This window comes from Psammomys obesus, unplaced genomic scaffold (assembly GCF_907164565.1).
Source record: "Psammomys obesus unplaced genomic scaffold, mPsaObe1.curated_primary_1811, whole genome shotgun sequence".
NCBI lineage: Eukaryota > Metazoa > Chordata > Mammalia > Rodentia > Muridae > Psammomys > Psammomys obesus.
This window is the reverse complement of record NW_026590681.1, coordinates 3356634-3376703: the sequence shown is the minus strand read 5'-3', so window position 1 is coordinate 3376703 and position 20070 is coordinate 3356634. Positions and strand designations below refer to the sequence as shown.

General features: G+C 39.2%; 1 protein-coding gene across 3 annotated transcripts in view; it reads right to left on the bottom strand.

Annotated features, from left to right (window-relative positions):
• The window catches only part of Gas2 (growth arrest specific 2), a 145426-nt gene that overhangs the window by 80691 nt on the left and 44665 nt on the right, over positions 1 to 20070 (bottom strand). For all 3 annotated transcript variants that reach the window (XM_055608339.1, XM_055608340.1, XM_055608341.1), the window contains one exon: positions 19228 to 19349. In XM_055608339.1, the coding sequence (XP_055464314.1) occupies positions 19228 to 19349 (122 nt within the window). The remainder of the gene's footprint in view (positions 1 to 19227; positions 19350 to 20070) is intronic.

Genomic DNA, 20070 nt, shown 5'->3' with positions numbered 1-20070 from the left:
TGCATCATTCTGATGAGCTTACCACCAAAGCTCATCCTGATGAGCTTTCAACCAAAAACATCTCTAACATTTGGAATAGCCAAACTCTTAAAAGCAGATAATAGAAAACAGGGCCCTGGTGGTTGTGGGAGAGGGGATTGATTCTGGGAGACATGGCTTAAAGAACACAGATATAAGAAACAGAGTTGAGAGGTTGACTCGTTGATAGACTACACATCTGAAAATCACTGAGAGAAAGGATCATGTTCTCATTGCAGAAAGAAATATGAAGGCTATGTTAATTATATTGATTTAAAAGTTCAATGTGTACACACATCTGTGCTGTATACTAAGTCACAATATGTGCATTTTTTCTCAAAGATACCTCAGTAAATCTGAAAAAAATGATATCTATAAAATGTTATTTTATGTTATTAAGTAGCTTAAGAAGCAATAGGTGCTTTCCAAAAGAGAAAGGTAGTTGTCTTAATTATTTTAGACTCAGTAGGCTACACAGACAGACAGACAGAGAGAAAGAGAGAGAGAGAGAGAGAGAGAGAGAGAATACATTCTTTAAATGTTTATTTGATTTTCTGAAATAGGCTCTCTCTGATCTATAGCTGTTGCTGTCTTGGAACTCACTATATAGACTAGGCTAGCCTCAAACTCACAGAGATATGCTTGCTTCTATCTTCCAACTGCTGAAACTAAAGGCATACAGTACGACACCCTGCTCTTTCAATTTTTATAGGTTGTGTCTTACATGGGACTCCATATCAAATGTTCTCTGTGAAGCCTTCTGTCCCACCCATTGCTTATATATGGATCAAGAGATCAGCTAAACATCGAAGTAAACTCTGGATGTTTACCTCTGAACTTTAAAAAGTCCAGTTCATTGAAGGAGCTTTTTAAAAAACTCAGTAGACATTTGATCTGACTCAGTTCAACCTACCTTTACCAAACCACAGCTCTTTGATAGCTGTACCTCTCTGGTAGGAATAAAAGGAGAGCAGACATGACCAAGGTTCCCTTCTAGACTCTTCACTCTTGCTGAGGAGTCAAGACTCAAATCACATCAGTGAAACTGAAGCAGAAGTGCAAGCCATAGTTTAAATTTAGTTCTCTGGGGCCTTTGCAGCTCTGTGCCTGATGGAGAAGAGGCTTATGGAGCATCGGTAGGGAACATCATACTGAGCATCAGCTACTACAGAGCTAAGTGACCTCAAGAACTGACCAAGAGGTTTGCACATCCCAGAAAGTGAAGCATTTGACAGCCTTGAGCAATCTAGGCATCAGGAATGAGGACAAGACATGATGCAACTAGAAAAGCTGACCAGGAACACAATAGGTATTTATGATCATGAATCATTTATGAAAGCGTATTCTTATCCCAGGTCACAAGCTCCTGAGGGCCCTGCAGAGGCCAAGGAGAAAATATAAAAGATGGGCGTGGCTAGCTCTGAGTGGCTATGAGCAGTATGGTGACCCTGGGACTTGGGGGCTCACCCAGCTTCCAGGAGAAAATCTCTTTTTTATTCTTGTAATTCACTGTATCCACAGAAGTCTATAACTCAAGTAAGGTTCTCATTTTAGAGTAGTATCAGAAAATACAGATATTTTAATATGAAATTCTTGCTTTTGAACAATTAGATATGCGGACAGACACATAAGGTTGCCAGTTGACAACCTCTGTCCAAAATACAAAATAAAGGGGTTGATGATTTAAACTTAAAGCACCCCAATATAAGTGAGTTTTAGGAGACATAGTGCCATTATTCTCAACAACAGGTTGAAGGATAAAAGAAGCATTTATAGACAGCTTACAAAAGTACAACCATTTCTTTGTCTCCCATTACCTTTGTCTGGGAAGCATGTATGTCACAGGTAGATTGTCATGACTGCATAACAGATGCTCAGGAAAGAGGTGAACATTTTGGATATCAGGTTTTCAATAGAACAAGCAATCATTAATTATGATGGACAAAACAAATTATTGAAAGTTTTTAAAGTGTTTTCAAGAATATACATACATTTTCTGTCATTCTTCCAAAATGAGAGAATTAGCTTAAGGAAGTAGGGTATAAATTCCCTTAAAATAGATGTTAAATTACTCATTTCCCACAAATACTTTGTATGCTCTAAGATGTAATCATTTGTAAATACTGGTAACTAATTTTGAGTGTGCAGATAGTAATCCTATGGTTCTGTAAAAGTTTCTTCTCAGCAAACATCTTAAAATACTTGAAACACTGATAGTGGAGGACCTCCTTCCCTTCCATCTGACACTATCAGTTGACTGGGAAGGGCATGGGAGGAGATGAGGGAGGGATGGAGGGAGGGTGGGATTGGGAGGGGAAGAGGGTGGGGCTACAGCTAAGAATAAATTGTAGTAAATAAAAATTATATTAAAAAGAGAAAAAAAATATTTGAAACAGAGCTACATCCCACAAGTTCACAGCTGTTCTATGGCTGTGCTCTGGCAGTTTCGGGTCAATCAGTGAGGTTGGTAGGCTCCCAAATACTCTGAACACAGGCTGTTATACCATGTGTGTTCCTCAATGTTCTAATTTCAATGCATGGCAGAATATATTGGAGACATATCACATGTGCCCACCAGTCAACTAGATGGGACCAAGAACAGTTGTTTAATTTATTTAGCCTTTTTAAAACTAGGGTCCAACATTTGTGTGTAGATTAAATGAGATAGTGAGAAGGGTACTACTGTGATTCCCATATCAAAGCTTATATTCAATAATTATATTTTTCCAGATGTATGTGTATACTCAGGCCCTTTACAAAATTCATGATGAGGACTAATTACAAGTAATACTGTCCAATCTGTAATCACCACAATAAGTTAACACATAGACAAGGAATATTAAACTGTAAAAGAAAAGCTTTCTGTTTACAACTTGCTTCTTCTTTTTTCTACTTACATTTTCCATCTCTACTCTAATGGGAGAGGGGTTTCCAAAGGGCAAATCTGATTGTTTCCTATGTTTAAAGTCATCAGTGACTCCCTAGTACACAAGGTACTTTAAACTTTAAAATCAAACCTTTCCAGAAAAGGTTTCTACAGCTCGCAGGAGCCTGGCCCCACCCCCTGCCACCTATCTCTCTTACAGTCTTGCTGGATCTGTCCCCACCTCTGCACACCCTGCTCCCTGCCCTTCACTACAAGCTGCTCTCCCAGTCTTTCTCTCTGCCATCCACACATCTCTTGCTCAGCTAAAGCTCATCTCTAGTGGCACTCAAAGCGTACATTCAGTTGATGAAAATCCACCTATACCTGCAGTTTTTTGTTTGTTTTGTTTTTTGAAGCCCACTGACTTTCTCTCCAGACTAAAAGCTTTAAGAGAAATGTGATACATTCAGAATGGTTCTGAATTTTATACCAGCACCTAGTATAAAAGCTGTAACTTATGAGACACACGAGAAATTATGAAATACTGGCACATAAACAAGATTACTTTCAGCTATAATGCATATGTGCACACAGAGAGAGAGAGAGAGAGAGAGAAAGAGAGGGAAAGAGAGAGACATACACCCACTGCACTCACAGGATAAAATCAATCCCAGCTGTTCTGACTATTCCTTTTTTTTTTTTTCTATTTATCCCTAATGAGTCATCACTCCAGCTCACAGTACTGACACTTTACTCTTAATGTCTCAGGCATTAAAAACTGTATAGACTCTAAAATGTGCCTCCATTCCTGGGTTGGGTTGATTGGGTCTTACCCTACCACCATCAGATTAGCCTCCTAAAGGGGAATGTTGCATTCGCCAGCTACAAACACAACCCAAAGGCTCAAGCCTTGCTCACTTTTTCAGGTCATGTGAAAAAAACAAAACAAAACAAAAAAAAAACAAAACAAAACAATCCTCACTCTACACCAACACTAAAATTCAATAACAGAAAAACTCCTTTAATCATTTGCTTGTACATTTTCTCCATCAGTGAACAAGCAGTGATGTGATCGGAGCCACAGCCTGCATCCCTGGGGGATTTACTGACAGAGGCATGTTACTTTGTGAATTACCCCCAGTTTTACATTTCACCTTCCTTTCCAATTGCAAACAAAAATGTCTTTATTCATGTTTCCCCAAGCTCAAAACACTAGATTAATCTTTGATATCCACACTATACAACTCATTTCCAGATTGTTGCACATCTACTTATTCTCAAGGTCATGCAGAAGCCACCTACTTTTCAGTTCCTCTGTCTAAATCCTAGATAGCATGGCTGTTATTTCTTACCTAGCCTGGACAACACTGTTGCACTTTTTCCTTCCAATCCATTTTCCACTCAGCCAACATCACTTATGACAAGATTCCATCACGTTTGTCTTTAAAATGCTTCAATAGCACAAAAATGTCAGCTCCTGTCTAACACTCAACTTTCCCTCACTCCACTCACACATGCAGATATACTCTTTCCTTTCTCTCAGTCATCATGACCTACCACATGGCTTCTGACTGGAACACTGTACTCTTCTCTGCTTGCCTAACTTCAGAATACTCTAACATATATCTTCTTCAAAACCATGTTGGGTATTTCTCTTTAAGCCGCTTGTAGTTTCCAGCAACTCGGACATCGGATGGGAGAGAAAACAGGGAACAGGACAGGAGCCTACCACAGAGGTCCTCTGAAAGGCTCTACCCAGCAGGGTATCGAAGCAGATGCTGAGACTCAACCAAACTTTGGGCAAAGTGAAGGGAATCTTATACAGAAGGGGAAGATGAAAGACCTGGAGGGGACAGGAGCTCCACAAGGATAGCAACAGAACCAAAAAATCTGGGAACAGGGTTTTTTTCTGAGACTGATGCTCCAACCAAGGACCATGCATGGAGATAACCTAGAACCCCTGCACAGATGTAGACCATGGCAGCTCAGTATCTAAGTGGGTACCCTAGTAAGGGAAACAGGGACTGTGTCTGACATGAACTCAGTGGCTGGCCCTTTGATCACCTCCCCCTGAGAGGAAGCAGCCTTACCAGGCCACAGAGGAAGACAATACAGCCAGTTCTGGTGAGACCTGATAGGCTAGGGTCAGATGGAAGGGGAGGTGGACTTGGAGAGGGGCAGAGAAAATGCCAAAGGGAGGGTAGGACTGGGAGGGAATGAGGGAGAGGCTACAGCTGGGATACAAAATTAATAAACTGTAATTAATATAGAAAATAAAAATTAAAAAAATAAAAAGAGATTCACTATTTGTTTAATTATTAGCTTTTGTCATTCTCCCTTCTAGACTACAGGAGCAAGATCATGTTGACATCCACACCTTGCCCCATATCATCAAATACACAGCGCACATATGTTGAATGAGTTGCTGGATGTCACAACACACCAATCAGCAGCAGCACATCCATCACTATTTTGTACTGATAAGTTCATTTCCTATATTAGTTTTTCAGTCACTTAATTAAGCAAGAAGTTTTCTAAAAGGATTAAGAGATGTTTTAATATTTCCACGTATCAATATTTTGTGAATAATTATCACATAAAGGCTTATCAGCTACAAAGTATCTTGGAAGGTACTTTGGGGTAGGTTTGCCAGTCAGGGAAGACCTAGTCTAAAAGATAATGTTTGAAGAGTGAGGAGGAAGTCTCATTTAAGTGAGGGGTGCAACCTTAGAAAGATAGAAGATCAATTACAAATAACTTTCTGATGCATTTACAGAAGGTGTAGCAAGGGAAAGTAAGAGAGACCACAGGAAATATGGTTGAATGGGCAGCTGTGTACCAGAGCATGGAGGGCTACAGTGTTAGTAAAGATTTTGGCTTGCTTCTAAGAAGTGAGGGCTTAGATTTCGGAATATTTCATAAATGTGAAAGGATATTATATGTTGAGAAGAACTGAGTTATAAGATGATCATCTATGTTTTTATGCACCTCAGACGTATAGTCTTATGTGCTGCAATTTTACTTTTTATCTTCAGGGCTTCTGCTTGACTATGACAGGTCAAATGAGATCAGATGTGAGATTTTTTTTTTTTCCTTATGACATCATAACAGGGTGGAATGCTCAAGTTTTATACTGAAGAAGCACAACCTCTATGCTGACATACACACAATACATATATATTTATACACACAGATATACACACATATACATATCACAAACACATAAATATATACTCACAAGTATACTAATGTATACATACACACATATACATCTATGCACACATATACATATATGTGTAAATGCACACATGCATATCATATATACATATGTATATGTAAGCACATATATTTACATACACATTCACATATATGCACATACATATATAATACAGGTATGTACACATATATACATGTATATTTGCAGACATTGATATATCTGCACAGTCACTTATGATATAGGTAAAATGTAAAAATTTATCCTTCCTGCTTTAAATCTCCAACTGTTCTCTTTTATTTTATAAAGCCCTGTCTGAGGTTTACATTTTTGACACCAGCTGCAACCATGGACATATTCCCAGCTTGCACTAGAGGGACTCTGAATTTGAGATGAGTAAAAATATCTTTATTTTAGTAAGCACCAAGGTTTATCATGCCCCCATTACCAGTGTAAAAAAAAAAAAGTTTCTGCCTATCAAGTGAAAACATGGAGTTTGTTTGAATTACAAAGGTGGCAGACACTTAAGAATATTTCTCCCTGTACAGACGTCACAGACTTTATTTCAACTAATGTCAGACTGAGGTTTTAAAGGCAGGCCTTGAGGCTTCTGCTGTGCTTCGTGTTTGTTTTTACTGTTTTGAAGATCATTTCTGTGTCTAGAAGCTATTACAATAAAGTGGTTTGGTTTGTGTTGTTTGTGACATTTTGTTTTATTTCATGAATTTAAAAGCAGCATCCCGAGAGAATCTGGAAACTCTGCCCACTATCCACAGAAGGCTGATACAGTACTTCTGATCTGGAATGGGGACTTGAGTATCCCTCGCAAGACTGGGTACAGAGCATACTCGGAGACTTCCTGCAGTCTGCTCCAGAGAGAGGTTTTTCTTCCTCCACACCTGGAGAATTTTATTCTTTATTAGCACTCGGGCCTGAGCCAGATTTCTAGATTTCCCCACACCTTCAGCTTCAATGTGCCACTCTATCACTTGCTTTTAATATGAGACAATGATTGCAATACATCCAGCAGACAAGCAGTCTGTGCTGTGTGAAATTAGACATGACCAGTGAAATAAAGCCAGCACAAAACGCATCCCAGACAGCTTCATGCATGATATAGAATGCATATCCGAACTGCTAACTGAAACAAAGGAAGCATTCACGGAATAGCCCCAGAGGACTCCGGAGAGAGCTAGAAGCTCTGCACATTGTAAATTACCTCTCTGTGATGTAACAAAGTACTCTCCTTGGACCACACACAGAGAAATAGCATAAGCACTCACATTTTAAATTACCCAGAAATCCTCAGACACTTGTAAATGAAGAAATACCTCTTTTCTGTAATTTTCAGTTCCTTATAAAAGGCTGTCGTTTTAAAACTCTAGTGTTCTTTTTACAAAACAGCTTGCAAAGTCACTATTGATTTGTTCAAATGCCTTGAATTTCTCCATTTAGAAACAATTCATTTTTCAAACAATTAATTTCTCATTTTCCATATGGGGAGAGTTATTTTTCTTGACACCGTATTCTATATTCTCCTGCCTTGAAAGCAATGACTAAAATTAGTACTATCGGATATCATGGAAACATTCAATTCTCTTGCCAGTGGGCCTGAATGTGGTTAAGGCAGGAAGTGGGCCTGATGGGGAAGAGATGATGTCATTGTGGAAAAATCCCGTAGATTTATTTCCTGTTAAGAAGCAAACTCAGCTAATGCCTGGAAGTCACTCAGATGAAGTGTGTGCATGTGTGTGCTCATGTGTCTGTGCCTGTGCATTTGTTTCTGTCTGCCTCTGTGTGGGGGGTATGTGTGTGCTAGTATCGGCTTGTGTGTCTATCTGCTTACACTTGTGTACATGTTTATGTGTGTGCTTGTGTGTATGCCAGTGTGCGTGTATTTGTGAACTTCTTTTTGCTTAACTTTTTTCCAACTAAGAATTTGTTTGAATTTTTAACAGTTTTCTGAAGTGTTAATTTGTTTCATTTTCTGTTCCATGTGTTTTTTTAATTTAATTTAATTTTATTAATTACACTTTATTCACTTTGTATCCCCCCATAAGCCCCTCGCTGCTCCCTTCCCGGTCCCACCTTCCCTCCCCCTTTTTCACGCATGCCCCTCCCCAAGTCCACTGATAGAGGAGGTCCTCCTCTCCTTCCTTCTGATCTTAGTCTATCAGATCACATCAGGAGTGGCTGCATTGTCATCTTCTGTGGCCTGGTAAGGCTGCTCCCCCCTCAGGGGGAGGTGATCAAAGAGCAGGCCAAAGAGATTATGTCAGAGGCAGTCCCTCTTCCCATTACTATGTAACCCACTTGGACACTAAACTGCCATGGGCTACATCTGTGCAGGGGTTCTAGGTTATCTGCATGCATGGTACTTGGTTGGAGTATGAGTCTCTGGGAAGACCCCTTTGTTCAAATTTTCTAATTCTGTTGCTCTCCTTGTGAGGTTCCTATCCTTTCCAGATCTTATTATTTCCCACTTCTTTCATAAGATTCCAGGCACTCTGGCCCAACAGTTGGCCATAAGTCTCAGCGTCTACTGTTCCATGTGTTTTGAATGGCACTTGTTTATACTATCAAACAGCACCTTATGATTTAGGCTTGTGACAAGACTGGTGTCGCCTCCTGAGAGGTGGGCCTTTCCCGCCTCCTGAGAGGTGGCCTTTCCCACCTCCTGAAAGGTGGCCCTTTTCCAGTTTCTGCTGGAATCCAGCTGGTTTCTAGAGCAGATATTGCAGTTGACAGCTCATCTCTTTCTTTATCTCCCCTTTCCTTGGGAAGGGGGCTCTAAGTGGGCATCAAGTAGAGCTTGGAATGCTCTCCTGACATTGCCTGGCTTAGAGACCTCACTGCATACTACCCAATAAAGAGAACCTAAGGTAGGGGGCATAATGCCTTTCTCTTATTTAGAAAGGTTGTTCTTATGGGAAGCTATCATCTAACAGTGTGCAACAAACAAGAAAGAAGATGAAGTGGGTGTGGTAGGTGAATTCTAATAAAAGTGAAGTAATACCCAATGGACACTACTCTAGTTTAGCATCCTCCCTAAATCCAGCCACACAATGAAATGACCCTTCCTCATACTTATAACTCTGCCTGGACTGAACTAACTTTTCTATAGTTTTGTGAGCTGTCTCAGGAACACTGCATTGTTACAGTGTATACTAAGTTGGCTGTGAATGTTTTCACAGCATCCGTATTTCTAATAACCAACCACATGCACAGAAACCTTGGCACCAAAGATGTGACCCTGCATGAACCCATCAACCAACCCCCTTCCATCACATTCTCAATATGTGAGTGCATATGTTGACATATACATACATACATGTATACACACACACACACACACACACACACACGGATCACAGCTGTACAATATTTACAGGTGGTAGAATTCTGAATTGATAAAGTGTATAAAATGAGGACCTGGCTATGTTACAGTTTTATCCCCTTGTCAGCTACCATTAGGCAATAAAGTCACAAATTCTCAGAGTAGATAGCAGTCATCACACATTGACTCGAGCACTGGAATTTTCAGGCTCTCTCCTACATTTTTATACATACTGCTCTTACCTTGGTTGTTAAAGGGTACTTGGATAGATGGCTAATTAGGGATCCTGAGAAGAAACTACCTTCTCATATTCCTGTCTCAATCATTACTTTATAGGGCAATCAGCATCACTTATGGAACAGATATATAAAACATGACCTCAGCTCTATGCTTCCTTTAGCAACTGAAAGTAAGCACCTTAACTGCTGGAGTAATGCCTCACTTCGGGCCAGGACTGTCTTCTAGGGTGGCCACTCTCTGCTCACTCTCAAAGCTGAGTCACTATACACAGTGCCAGCTATCGTCGCCCACCCACCACCTCTACAGGGAGCCGTAGAGCACTGTAGACATAACCCTAAATCCTCAAGATGAATGGATGCTGCCAACTAATATGCTGATTTCTATGCTCATCTTCACTGTTAGGCAAATTGAGCTCTTCCAGTTGCACTTGGCCAGTTCAGTACACTCATCGGCCTCTTGTATCACCCTGAAATCATGCAGTCTTCAGCCATCTCCTTTACTTAAAATGTTTTCACCTGCAGGATGGCTCAGAGAGTAAAGGAGCTTGCTGCCCAACCTGATGACCTACCTGAGTTCAATCCTTGATACCCACTACTTTTACAAGGTGATGTCACCCTCCACATATACATGATACACATGTGTGCATGCATGTACACACTCATACACACAAATACATAAACAATATTTTTTAAGCAGGGAAAAATTATGCTGAAGGTGTATCTCAGTGGCAGAACACACTCCTGGTTAGTGAAAGGTCCTAGGTTTAAGTCCAAGCATCACAAAAACAACTTAGTTATTAAAATATAATATGATAAATACTAGAATCATCACTAGGAACACAAAAGCCATATAACCTTTCTATTTAAAAAAACCCTAATATGTTAGAAAAATATTTCACTTTTATAACTCATTATAGGCAAATATAAATTTTGAAATTTGCAAAATTTCTGCTGTTAAATTTGTAAAAATCAGTCAGGTTTCCCATTCCCAAGTGAACCATCAGATGTAGAAGCATTTTCCACAGAATAGCTATGCTGTAAATAAGGAGTTTGGAGAGTAACATGACTTGGTTCGAATATTGGCTCCTGACCGTTGCTTAAAGGCATGACCTTTAGATACTGCAACAGGAAATCACCACCTACAAAGTTAAAAAGGAACGCATGAATGAAATTCATAATATTTAAATAAGAAAAGTTATGATTTTGTTAGGTCATACGCAGAGCTATCCTGGGGTACATGTGACCCATAGGCGGCAAGCTGAACATGCCTGGCCTCTGGACTATATAGGTCTTGTTCTAACATTTCCACTGTGGGGCAGTACAGAGGCAGGAAGAGTGGAACTCGGTCTCCAGGGGCAAACAGATCCTAGGAGGCATGGTCACTGCTATCACTCTCCTGACTTAGAAGAGGGTATCCATTGTTCTGGGCTATTCTGGGACTGTGGCTGTGTCCTTATGCATCTTAAGATCCAAGAACCTACATTTTAACCAGGGCTGAAAGGCTCACCGGTGTCAAAACACTACAGTGAGCTAGGAATGGATTGTGTTTCATCTCACAGAAAGACTCAGAAATTCCTGGCAAGCTAGCTATACACCCTCAATATATATTTAGAATCTCAAGCACCATTTGTGTATTTCTATGAATAAAATCAGGACACTGATAGTCTGAAAATGACAAGCAGGGACTATAAAATCAGAAGAATAAATGATGACTGGACAATAACCTGCCCTGAGAGCACTGACATCCCCAAGAGTAGACTGCAATGGGTACCGTGGACACTCACTAGACCAGGGAATGCCCATGAAGAACTGAGGCTGGCACAAACTCAGTGACATTAGTTAGTGTTTTCCTGGAGAAAGTAAGTCAAAACCTGGAAAATGTAATGTGGCAGTCAGAGTACAGTGCATATCTCACCTGGGCGTGGGTCAAAATTAGGTGTTGTTCTTGTGCTGTGAGCAGATACCTGACAAGGAGCAGTATACAGGAGGTGAAGATCTGTCTCATGGCTTAAGCACAGATTCAGTCCATCCAGATGTGGGGTGGGAAGCCATAGCAGCCTGCCCTGTATGTAACTGACATGTCTCCACAGTCAGGAGAAAGAGAGGAAAACTGGAAGTGAGCCCAGACTATGAACCTCAAGGCCCTCCCCAAGCAACCCACTTTCTCTAGTGAAGCGCCACTTGCTAAAGATTCCACAACTTCCTGAAAAGTACTACCTGCTGAGGATACACGCTCAAACGTGGTGATCCTGTAGGGACACCTCACATCAAACCACAGTAGAGATGAAGAACAGGATAGTAAGGAAGGTCAGAGCTTTGACTGAAATAATTTCCTTCAATTTTAATAATTGGAGAAGCTCAGAGGGTAAGAATGCATGGAGGAGCCTAACTATAAGGATATTGCTGTCAGAACAGAATCAGGCCAATCAGCTCTGGTAAAAGCCTGGACCATTGGAAACCTAAATATGCTTTAGACGCAAAGGTCTTTAGGTGTGAATGAAAAGCCAACCCCCTAAGTTGCTCTATACCACAGCAACAGAAAGATATCCCAGGTAACCCATCTAGAACTAAACTGTAGAGCAGGGGTCCAGGGTAAATGGAAAAGAGTATCATTTCCAGTACATGCTCTAAGGCTTTTTTCCAGTTCTTACCTAGCTGACCTAAGCTGTTCACTGTACTCTAGGGAAAGAAAGCTACTTCATGATAATAGGGAGAGACATCTCTGTACCGAAGAGCACAACAAGAGCAGAACACTTTCCAGTATATACAGGTTATTTTATGAGATTTTTCCTGAATTCATGATGCAATGGATATTTCCATAAATTATCAAAGTTCTTAGTTCCTGGCATATTAATAAGTTCTGTTTTTTTAATATTTTATTGTATGTGTATGAGTGTTTGTCTACCTGTATGTATGTGTGCCACATACATGTCTCGTGCCTGCAAAACCAGAACCGGGCATTAGACCCTCAAAAATAAAGTTAGAGATAGTTTGGAATCACCATGTAGGTGCTAGGACCTTCTAGTTTACCTGGAAGAGAGTCAGCAGCAGCTCTTACCTAAGGGCCCACCTCTCTAGGCCCTGGAAGAGTTCTTATGTGGTACAAGGACCACAGAAAATTGCACAGCTTTGAAAATATCAACTTCAAACTACTACTCATTGTGTGATCTGGAAAGGAATCCCCATCACATCTCTACACACTCGAGACAACATAAAAGATTAATGGATTTTAAGCTGAGAGGAGGGCTTATAACAAAATTAGAGCTTTACACTCATGTACCAATCAATAATTCTGTTACTTGGCTTCCATGTACTAAAATGGAAAATTTAGCTTTCCTAATTTTTATGAAAAAAAATCCCATATGTATATCACTATATAAATCCTATATACAATGAGAAATGCAATCATGTATGCTTCACACAGAGCTTGTATTATCCTGTACATTCCTCCATGTCTGTAACTCACAAGGAACACAGGCATTTCAGCATCCTAATGTTACAAACTTATACTGATCCACACCTCAGTGTTTGTTATGAAACATGAGAACAAGATGGTTTCAAAAGACATAAACATCCCAAACATCGGGAATTAATAAATGGGAACCCTGGGAGGGTCCTAAACACATACTTGTAGTTTCAGAGTCCAGGATAGGAGCTGTGTGGGAATTAAAGGACAGCATGCAAACATCCTCACCCCCCTCTGTTCCATAATGGATGTGGAGCTTCTTCCCTGAAATACTGTAGCCTTGAGCTACTAAAAGCTCCTCTTTCTACATGATGTACTTGGACATATTGTTTTTAGGATTTATTTATTATTTATTTTACATTTGTGGGTGTTAGGCCTACATGGATGTCTGTATACCACATGCATACAATGCCCTGAGCGGCCAGAAGAGGTATCAGATCCCCTGGAACTACAGATATAGACACTTGTGGGCCACCACGTGGGTACTGAGAAGCACCCAGAGTCCTCTGGAAGAGTGCTGTCTTAACCATTAAATCATCTCTCCATCCCCCATCTTCACATTAGTTTATATGTGTCCTTATACTTCTTCTAACCTATTCTTATCCTGTATACATAATATATAAGTAGATAAATACATACCTAATATGAAATGTGAACATTAATGGCATATACACTGTAATATTCATATAATTATTTCATAAATTTCCATGTATATAAGAATATTTAAGATGGAAATGTTAGTCCCCTTTGCCTCTCTCCCATGTCAAGCTGGTCCCTCTCCTCCCCCCAAACAGTACCATCTTCTGCTTTCATGACACATGTTCTATTTCTTCTCTTTTTCTCCCTCAATTACAATCTCTTCCCTCTCCTGACCCCTTTTATATTTTCATCATTACCTGTAAACACCACACACACACACACACAAATGAATGTACACATGCACACATGTGCACTAGAACTATGACCATTGGGAAGAGCACAGTAAACATACAAAGAAAGACACAGTTTAAGTGTCAGAACCAGACGTGCAAGGATCCTCCTCCTCACTGAAGATGCCAAGTGTGGGCAATGAACTAAAGTCAGAAAGCATACAATCAAACCAACAAAAGCATGGGTTTGTCATTTGTTTTAGTTTCACCCTACTGTGTGTAGAGGGCTACAAAGTGGGCACACTTTCAGCACAAGTGTGAGGACATGAAGTTGAGCCCCAGCACCAATATAAATACCAGGGGGCATTACAGGTAACCTCCAACCACAGATCCTGGGATACTGATATCCTAGGTCAAGCTGGATAGCTATACTAGCTAAATTGAGGTGATCTCTGAGTTCAAGTGAGAAACACAGCCTTAATACATAAGGCAGGAAGTCCCTAAAGAAGACAGGTATACGTGCACCCACACATGTGACCGTTCTAACACACACTGCTGACACCACATACATACACACAAGCAAAACCAAGATCTGAAATATAGGACATCAGAGAAAGATCACATTTATATTTTTTTTCACCATTCAGGAAATTCAAATCCTGTGATGTTCAGACCGATATTAATAGAAAATCCATAAATTTCTGATAATATACTAATTAAGCCAAATTTTACATTAAATTGCTATAGGCTTGGCTCAAATATGTTCACAGATCTACCATTTGCATCTGTTGACTTTATTGCAACCATACTATGTGAGGAAATTGTCTACTAAGCAAAGGCAAAACTTGTAGCACCTTGGACAGGCTGGTTTTAAACTGAACATATTAATGTTCTGAGAAGGGAATGACAGAATACAGTTTCTTCTTAAGTGGAGTATTTCACCAAAGCAAAGCAGGTATAAAAGATTCTCAATCTATGCTGAAGCATTAAGCCTATAAAATACCCATCATATATCACAACTTGCTTTCAAGTATTAAGAGCATTAAATAATTCTTAACTCAGAAAGCCTTGACCATTGCAGATTTCATTCACTTGCTCAAACATATTTACATAGCTGTAAAATTCCCAAATGAATCATCAATCAGACAAAGTAAGAAAAAATAATGCTTGGAGAATGGGAAGATAAAATTAAAGCTATGAGAAGAAAACACTAACGGCTTCTTGGGTATGATGTCATTAGTTAATTCAGAGGAGAAGCTGACCAGCTCATCTGTTGTCATTGCCATTGTTCCTAAATTCAGAATGAAATGTAGGATAGTCACCACACACACACACAGACACACACACATTCACACACGTATGCACACTCAACACACACACACACACACACACTAATAAATACATAGCACATGCACATTTATACACACATACATATACTGACATATACAGTATACTTACATATAATACATATATACAAACACACTAACATACATGTATTCACATGTATACAAACACACAAACATACACAGACACTAAACACACATACACTACACACATACAAAAACACAAAAACATATACTACACATATAGACACAGCATACATACAAACACCCACAAACATACATAGACATGTGAATACATAAATGCATATAAACACATATACACAGACACACACACATGCAAACAGAAACACACAAACACTAACAGACATACATACACACATTCATACACAGACACACCGACACATACAAACGACACACGTGGGCACAGAGACACACACAGACACATATAGACACATACATGCACACACACATAGAAAGACTCACACACATATGTACAAACACATGCATGTATACAAGAAATACAGAGACACATACACAAAAACAAACTCATAATGGACATAATGCTGTAGCACAACTGTACTTTATGCACAATTGAAAGGGTCTTCTTCTGTATGGGAATATTAAATGTTTTCCTAACTTGTGGGTTTTAGTAAATTATCATTTAATAAAGACTTAGATTGAATGGTAACAAAATATTGTATTATCTTATAAGCTATCTCTCTCCCTCCCTTTTTGTCTTCCCTTCCTGTCCCCTTCCTCTCTCTGAGATAGCATCTCATGTAGCCCAGGCTGGTCTTGAACTATACAGACAACAAGGATGACTGTGACCTCCTCATCCTACTGCCTCCATTTGCTAGATGCTGGGATGACAGATGTGTACTAGTATGCCCAAGCTCTCCTGTATGTCTGTTTTCACTATGGAGGGAGAGAGACTGGATAAAAAAAAACAGTTTAACAAAAACATATTTATAAATAATACTACCACTGCAATAATAACCATTTTGATAATCATTCTTTGAAAATGGTATATTGTTCACACAGCAAGGTATATGATATTTTGAGTTAAGAAGCCATTGCAAAATACATAAATTCTGTCAAAGATTCAAAAGAAAATACAGCCAAGAAGCCATTGCAAAATACATAAATTCTGTCAAAGATTCAAAAGAAAATACAGCCAAGAGCTACTGTGCCAAATGGACTCATTAAATTTAGGCTTTCGAGCACCAGAAATGGAATGATACTACATTTTAATCTTCTCTTTAAAAACAAAGTTATACTTGTAGACTAAAATAAATTTGTCACAATCATAGTAAAGTTTTATGTTATATTTAGCTAAAAAGACTGGGGTTCAGAAAATCCAAATTTTATAAAATCTCACTGCAATTCTCATAACCTTGCAAGAAAAATTTTTATTTTGTTACTATTATTTTATAATTTTCTCATAGAAACAGTTGTAAACTCTTGATCTCAACACTCTGCACCTTGCGCATTACCATGAAGACAGGGCTGAATGTCTATGGATGTGTTTCAAGCAGATGTCATGCCAAATACAGACTTACAGAGCACTAATTTTCCTCTAGTTAATCTAAAAGGTTCAGTAAGGGTCTGTTAATCCTCCTTCATGTAGGGAAGAGATGTAGCTGGATTGAAATGCACAGTGTAATGAAAACATACTTACGAACAATAATGGCCACTGTAATGTAACCATTTTGATTTTCAACTTCTGAAAACCTGCGTTGTTCACACAGCACGGTAAACGCTATTTATCCAAAGCTGTTAATTACTATATTATAAGTAATTGTACTAATTCCAAACTAGAGGGAAAAACTTAAGACCCAGACACATCCAATTAACATCTCATACATGCTATCAAACTAAGCAAGTACCCAGCCAAAGTCTCTAAAACACAGGCCCATGCACTGAGCCTGTCTCACACATCCCTGTTGCACAATTAGAACTCTGTGGATTTTTGCTTCTGCTTAAAAAGTCATCTTCCCAAACAAACAAAACCAAAGGCTACAGAATTCTTAGCAGGATGGTTTTCCTCTGCGTGATCCTGACCCTGGTTGGGATCTGATCTTACTGTTCCCAACAACAAGCAATAAAAATACAGAGTAACAACACCTGTGAATAAAGCCTAGCGACAATACCTTTTTTCTCTTTCCTAATTGCTTCAGAGTAAGGTTTCTGTACAAATTTTTCTCCTTTCGGCATAAAGCTTTCTCGTTGCTAAACTAGACAAAGGTCTGTTCCATTACAGTAGTGATGACGGCATAAGGAAATTGTCTAATATGAAGCATTACATAAAGCACATTCCTCAGTGAAGCAAGGGTGTCGACTTGGAAGGAGGGTGTCTGTTACATTTTTGCCCAGCTGCTTTCTAGGCATGGGACTTGTGCAAATCCCTTAGAATCTGCAACCGTCCAATGGAGAGAGAAAAATGTGAAAAGAAATTGCATCAGTTACCTGCAGCTCAGAACACCTGTCTCCTGGTTAGCTTTTGAGGACCGTGTCCAGGAAGCATCCCATAGGCAAGCAGATAGCATGTCAGGCAGGAATGCAGTCTGTTTCTTAACAACAGTCATGTGGTGCTCATGGTAACAGAGCATGCAAGGCACTGGATTAACTGAGAGTATTACAGGACTACTTTGAAGAAGAATGACTGAAGCTCAGGTTTGGTGCAGTACACAACAGTTTGGAGAGTGAGATATATATATATATATATATTTTATGCCATAGTGAAATCCATTGGTATGCATATCCAACATACATTAATAAAAACTTAAAAATAAAACCCTAAACAATAAAGACATATTTATATTTGTGTAAAAATGAAATATATCAAAGCTAAGTGCCTGGTGATAAACACATACGTACCCTGCACCTCTGCACTACCAGAGGTGTGGGATTCGTTTATAATTTGTGTGTGCCATCCCCCTTTACACTGACTTCAATGTCATTTCAACTTTCTTTTTCTTCTTTCCCTTATATACTCAAAATCAGAAAAACTATTATCTATATTGTTTACACAAAAGTATCAAATATATGACCCCAATATGCTTGGAACATAAAAAGATTAGAACCAAAAAACTGAACAATTAAAAAGTAAAATAATCTGCCTAAAATTACTTATTTCAATGATAGTACTTATTAAATCACACAAAACTCATATTCCAGATGAATTACATGACACTATATTACATTACACCAGGATTCTGACATACTGCTTTTGAAAAGAAGATCTATTCAGTAAACGTTTCTCCTTGATTTATTTTTTATTGTCCAAAGACACAGTTGTACTTGCACTGTTTTTCCACAGACGTAGCCAGTTTATAAACAATGCCCTCTTAGAATAGCATCACTTTTCCACATACTTTCATCCAATTAGACTCACTGAAAGGGCTATGTAATTTGTATAATTAGAAGGGAAATGGCATGTCCCCTAATTACAAACTAACTTCTGTGCTTTGTTGTTATTGCAGACCTTGATGCATCCATTTACACTCAATTCTCACACTGAACCCTTTTTAGAAGTCATTGATTAAATACCTGCTCTCAGCACAGCTGTCTGCAAAGAGGCCCCGACTGCAAGGGCAACAGTCTCTCACCAGTGTCTTCTGCATGAGGACTGTATGCACAGGCATGTCCATCTCAGCAATATCTTTTGCAAAGCTACTCACTGCAGAAGTACCTCACTCTCAGTAGTGCCTTCCTCATGGGGACCATCCACACAGGAGTACCTCTCTCTCAGGAGTGCCTTCTGCATGGGGAACATCCACACATAGGTACCTTTCTCTCAGTACTGTCTTCTGCATTGGGAACATCCACACAGGAGTACCTGACTCTCATCAGTGTCTTCTGCATGGAGACTTTACCTTGGCAGGTTTGTTGGCATCCATGCTCTCTTTGAACTTCTCCTGCACAGTTGCTGCAAGCTGACAGAGCAAGGCACCATTATCCAACTTCTCCATGAAGGTTTCTGCGGTTATCTCCTTCCCTGAAATAACAAGAAGTAGAATTATAAAAAACATAATATTTTCCTAGTACAGACATCAGATTCACACTAACAAGCAATATTTCATTAGGAGCTTCTTCTATTAATTCTCAGTGAATTCTCTGAAATGACCATAAGAATGATTTCTTTAGCATTTTTTGTTTTAATTTCGTGGTTGGAGTCTCAACAGTTTATAGTAATTCTAAGTGTACGAAATTGTATTTCATGTCAATTTGATGAATGGTATCCTAGGTAAAAGATTCCCTAGACTTAGGAACCAGGGGTAATGAAAACCAGTCAATGAGACTCAAAGAACTAACCTACCCAGGGATTCTATATTTACAGAAATACATAACAAAATGTATTAAATGACAGCCAATGACACAATCTTCACCAACTCTAAATGTGACAGAGGGCTAATATCCAAAATATATGAAGAACTAAAGAAGTAAAAAACAAATCAAGTAATCCAATTAAAAAATGGGGTACAGAGCTAAACACAGAATTATATATAGACGAATATCGAATGGCAGAGAAACACTTAAAGAAATGCTCAATGTCTTTAGTCACCAGGAAAATGCAAATCAAAACAACCCTGAGATTTCACCATACACCCATCAGAATGGCTAAGATCAAAAACTAAAGTGACAACACATGCTGGAGAGGTTGTGGAGAAAGGGGAACCCTCCTCCATTGCTGGTGGGAATGTAAACTTACACAACCA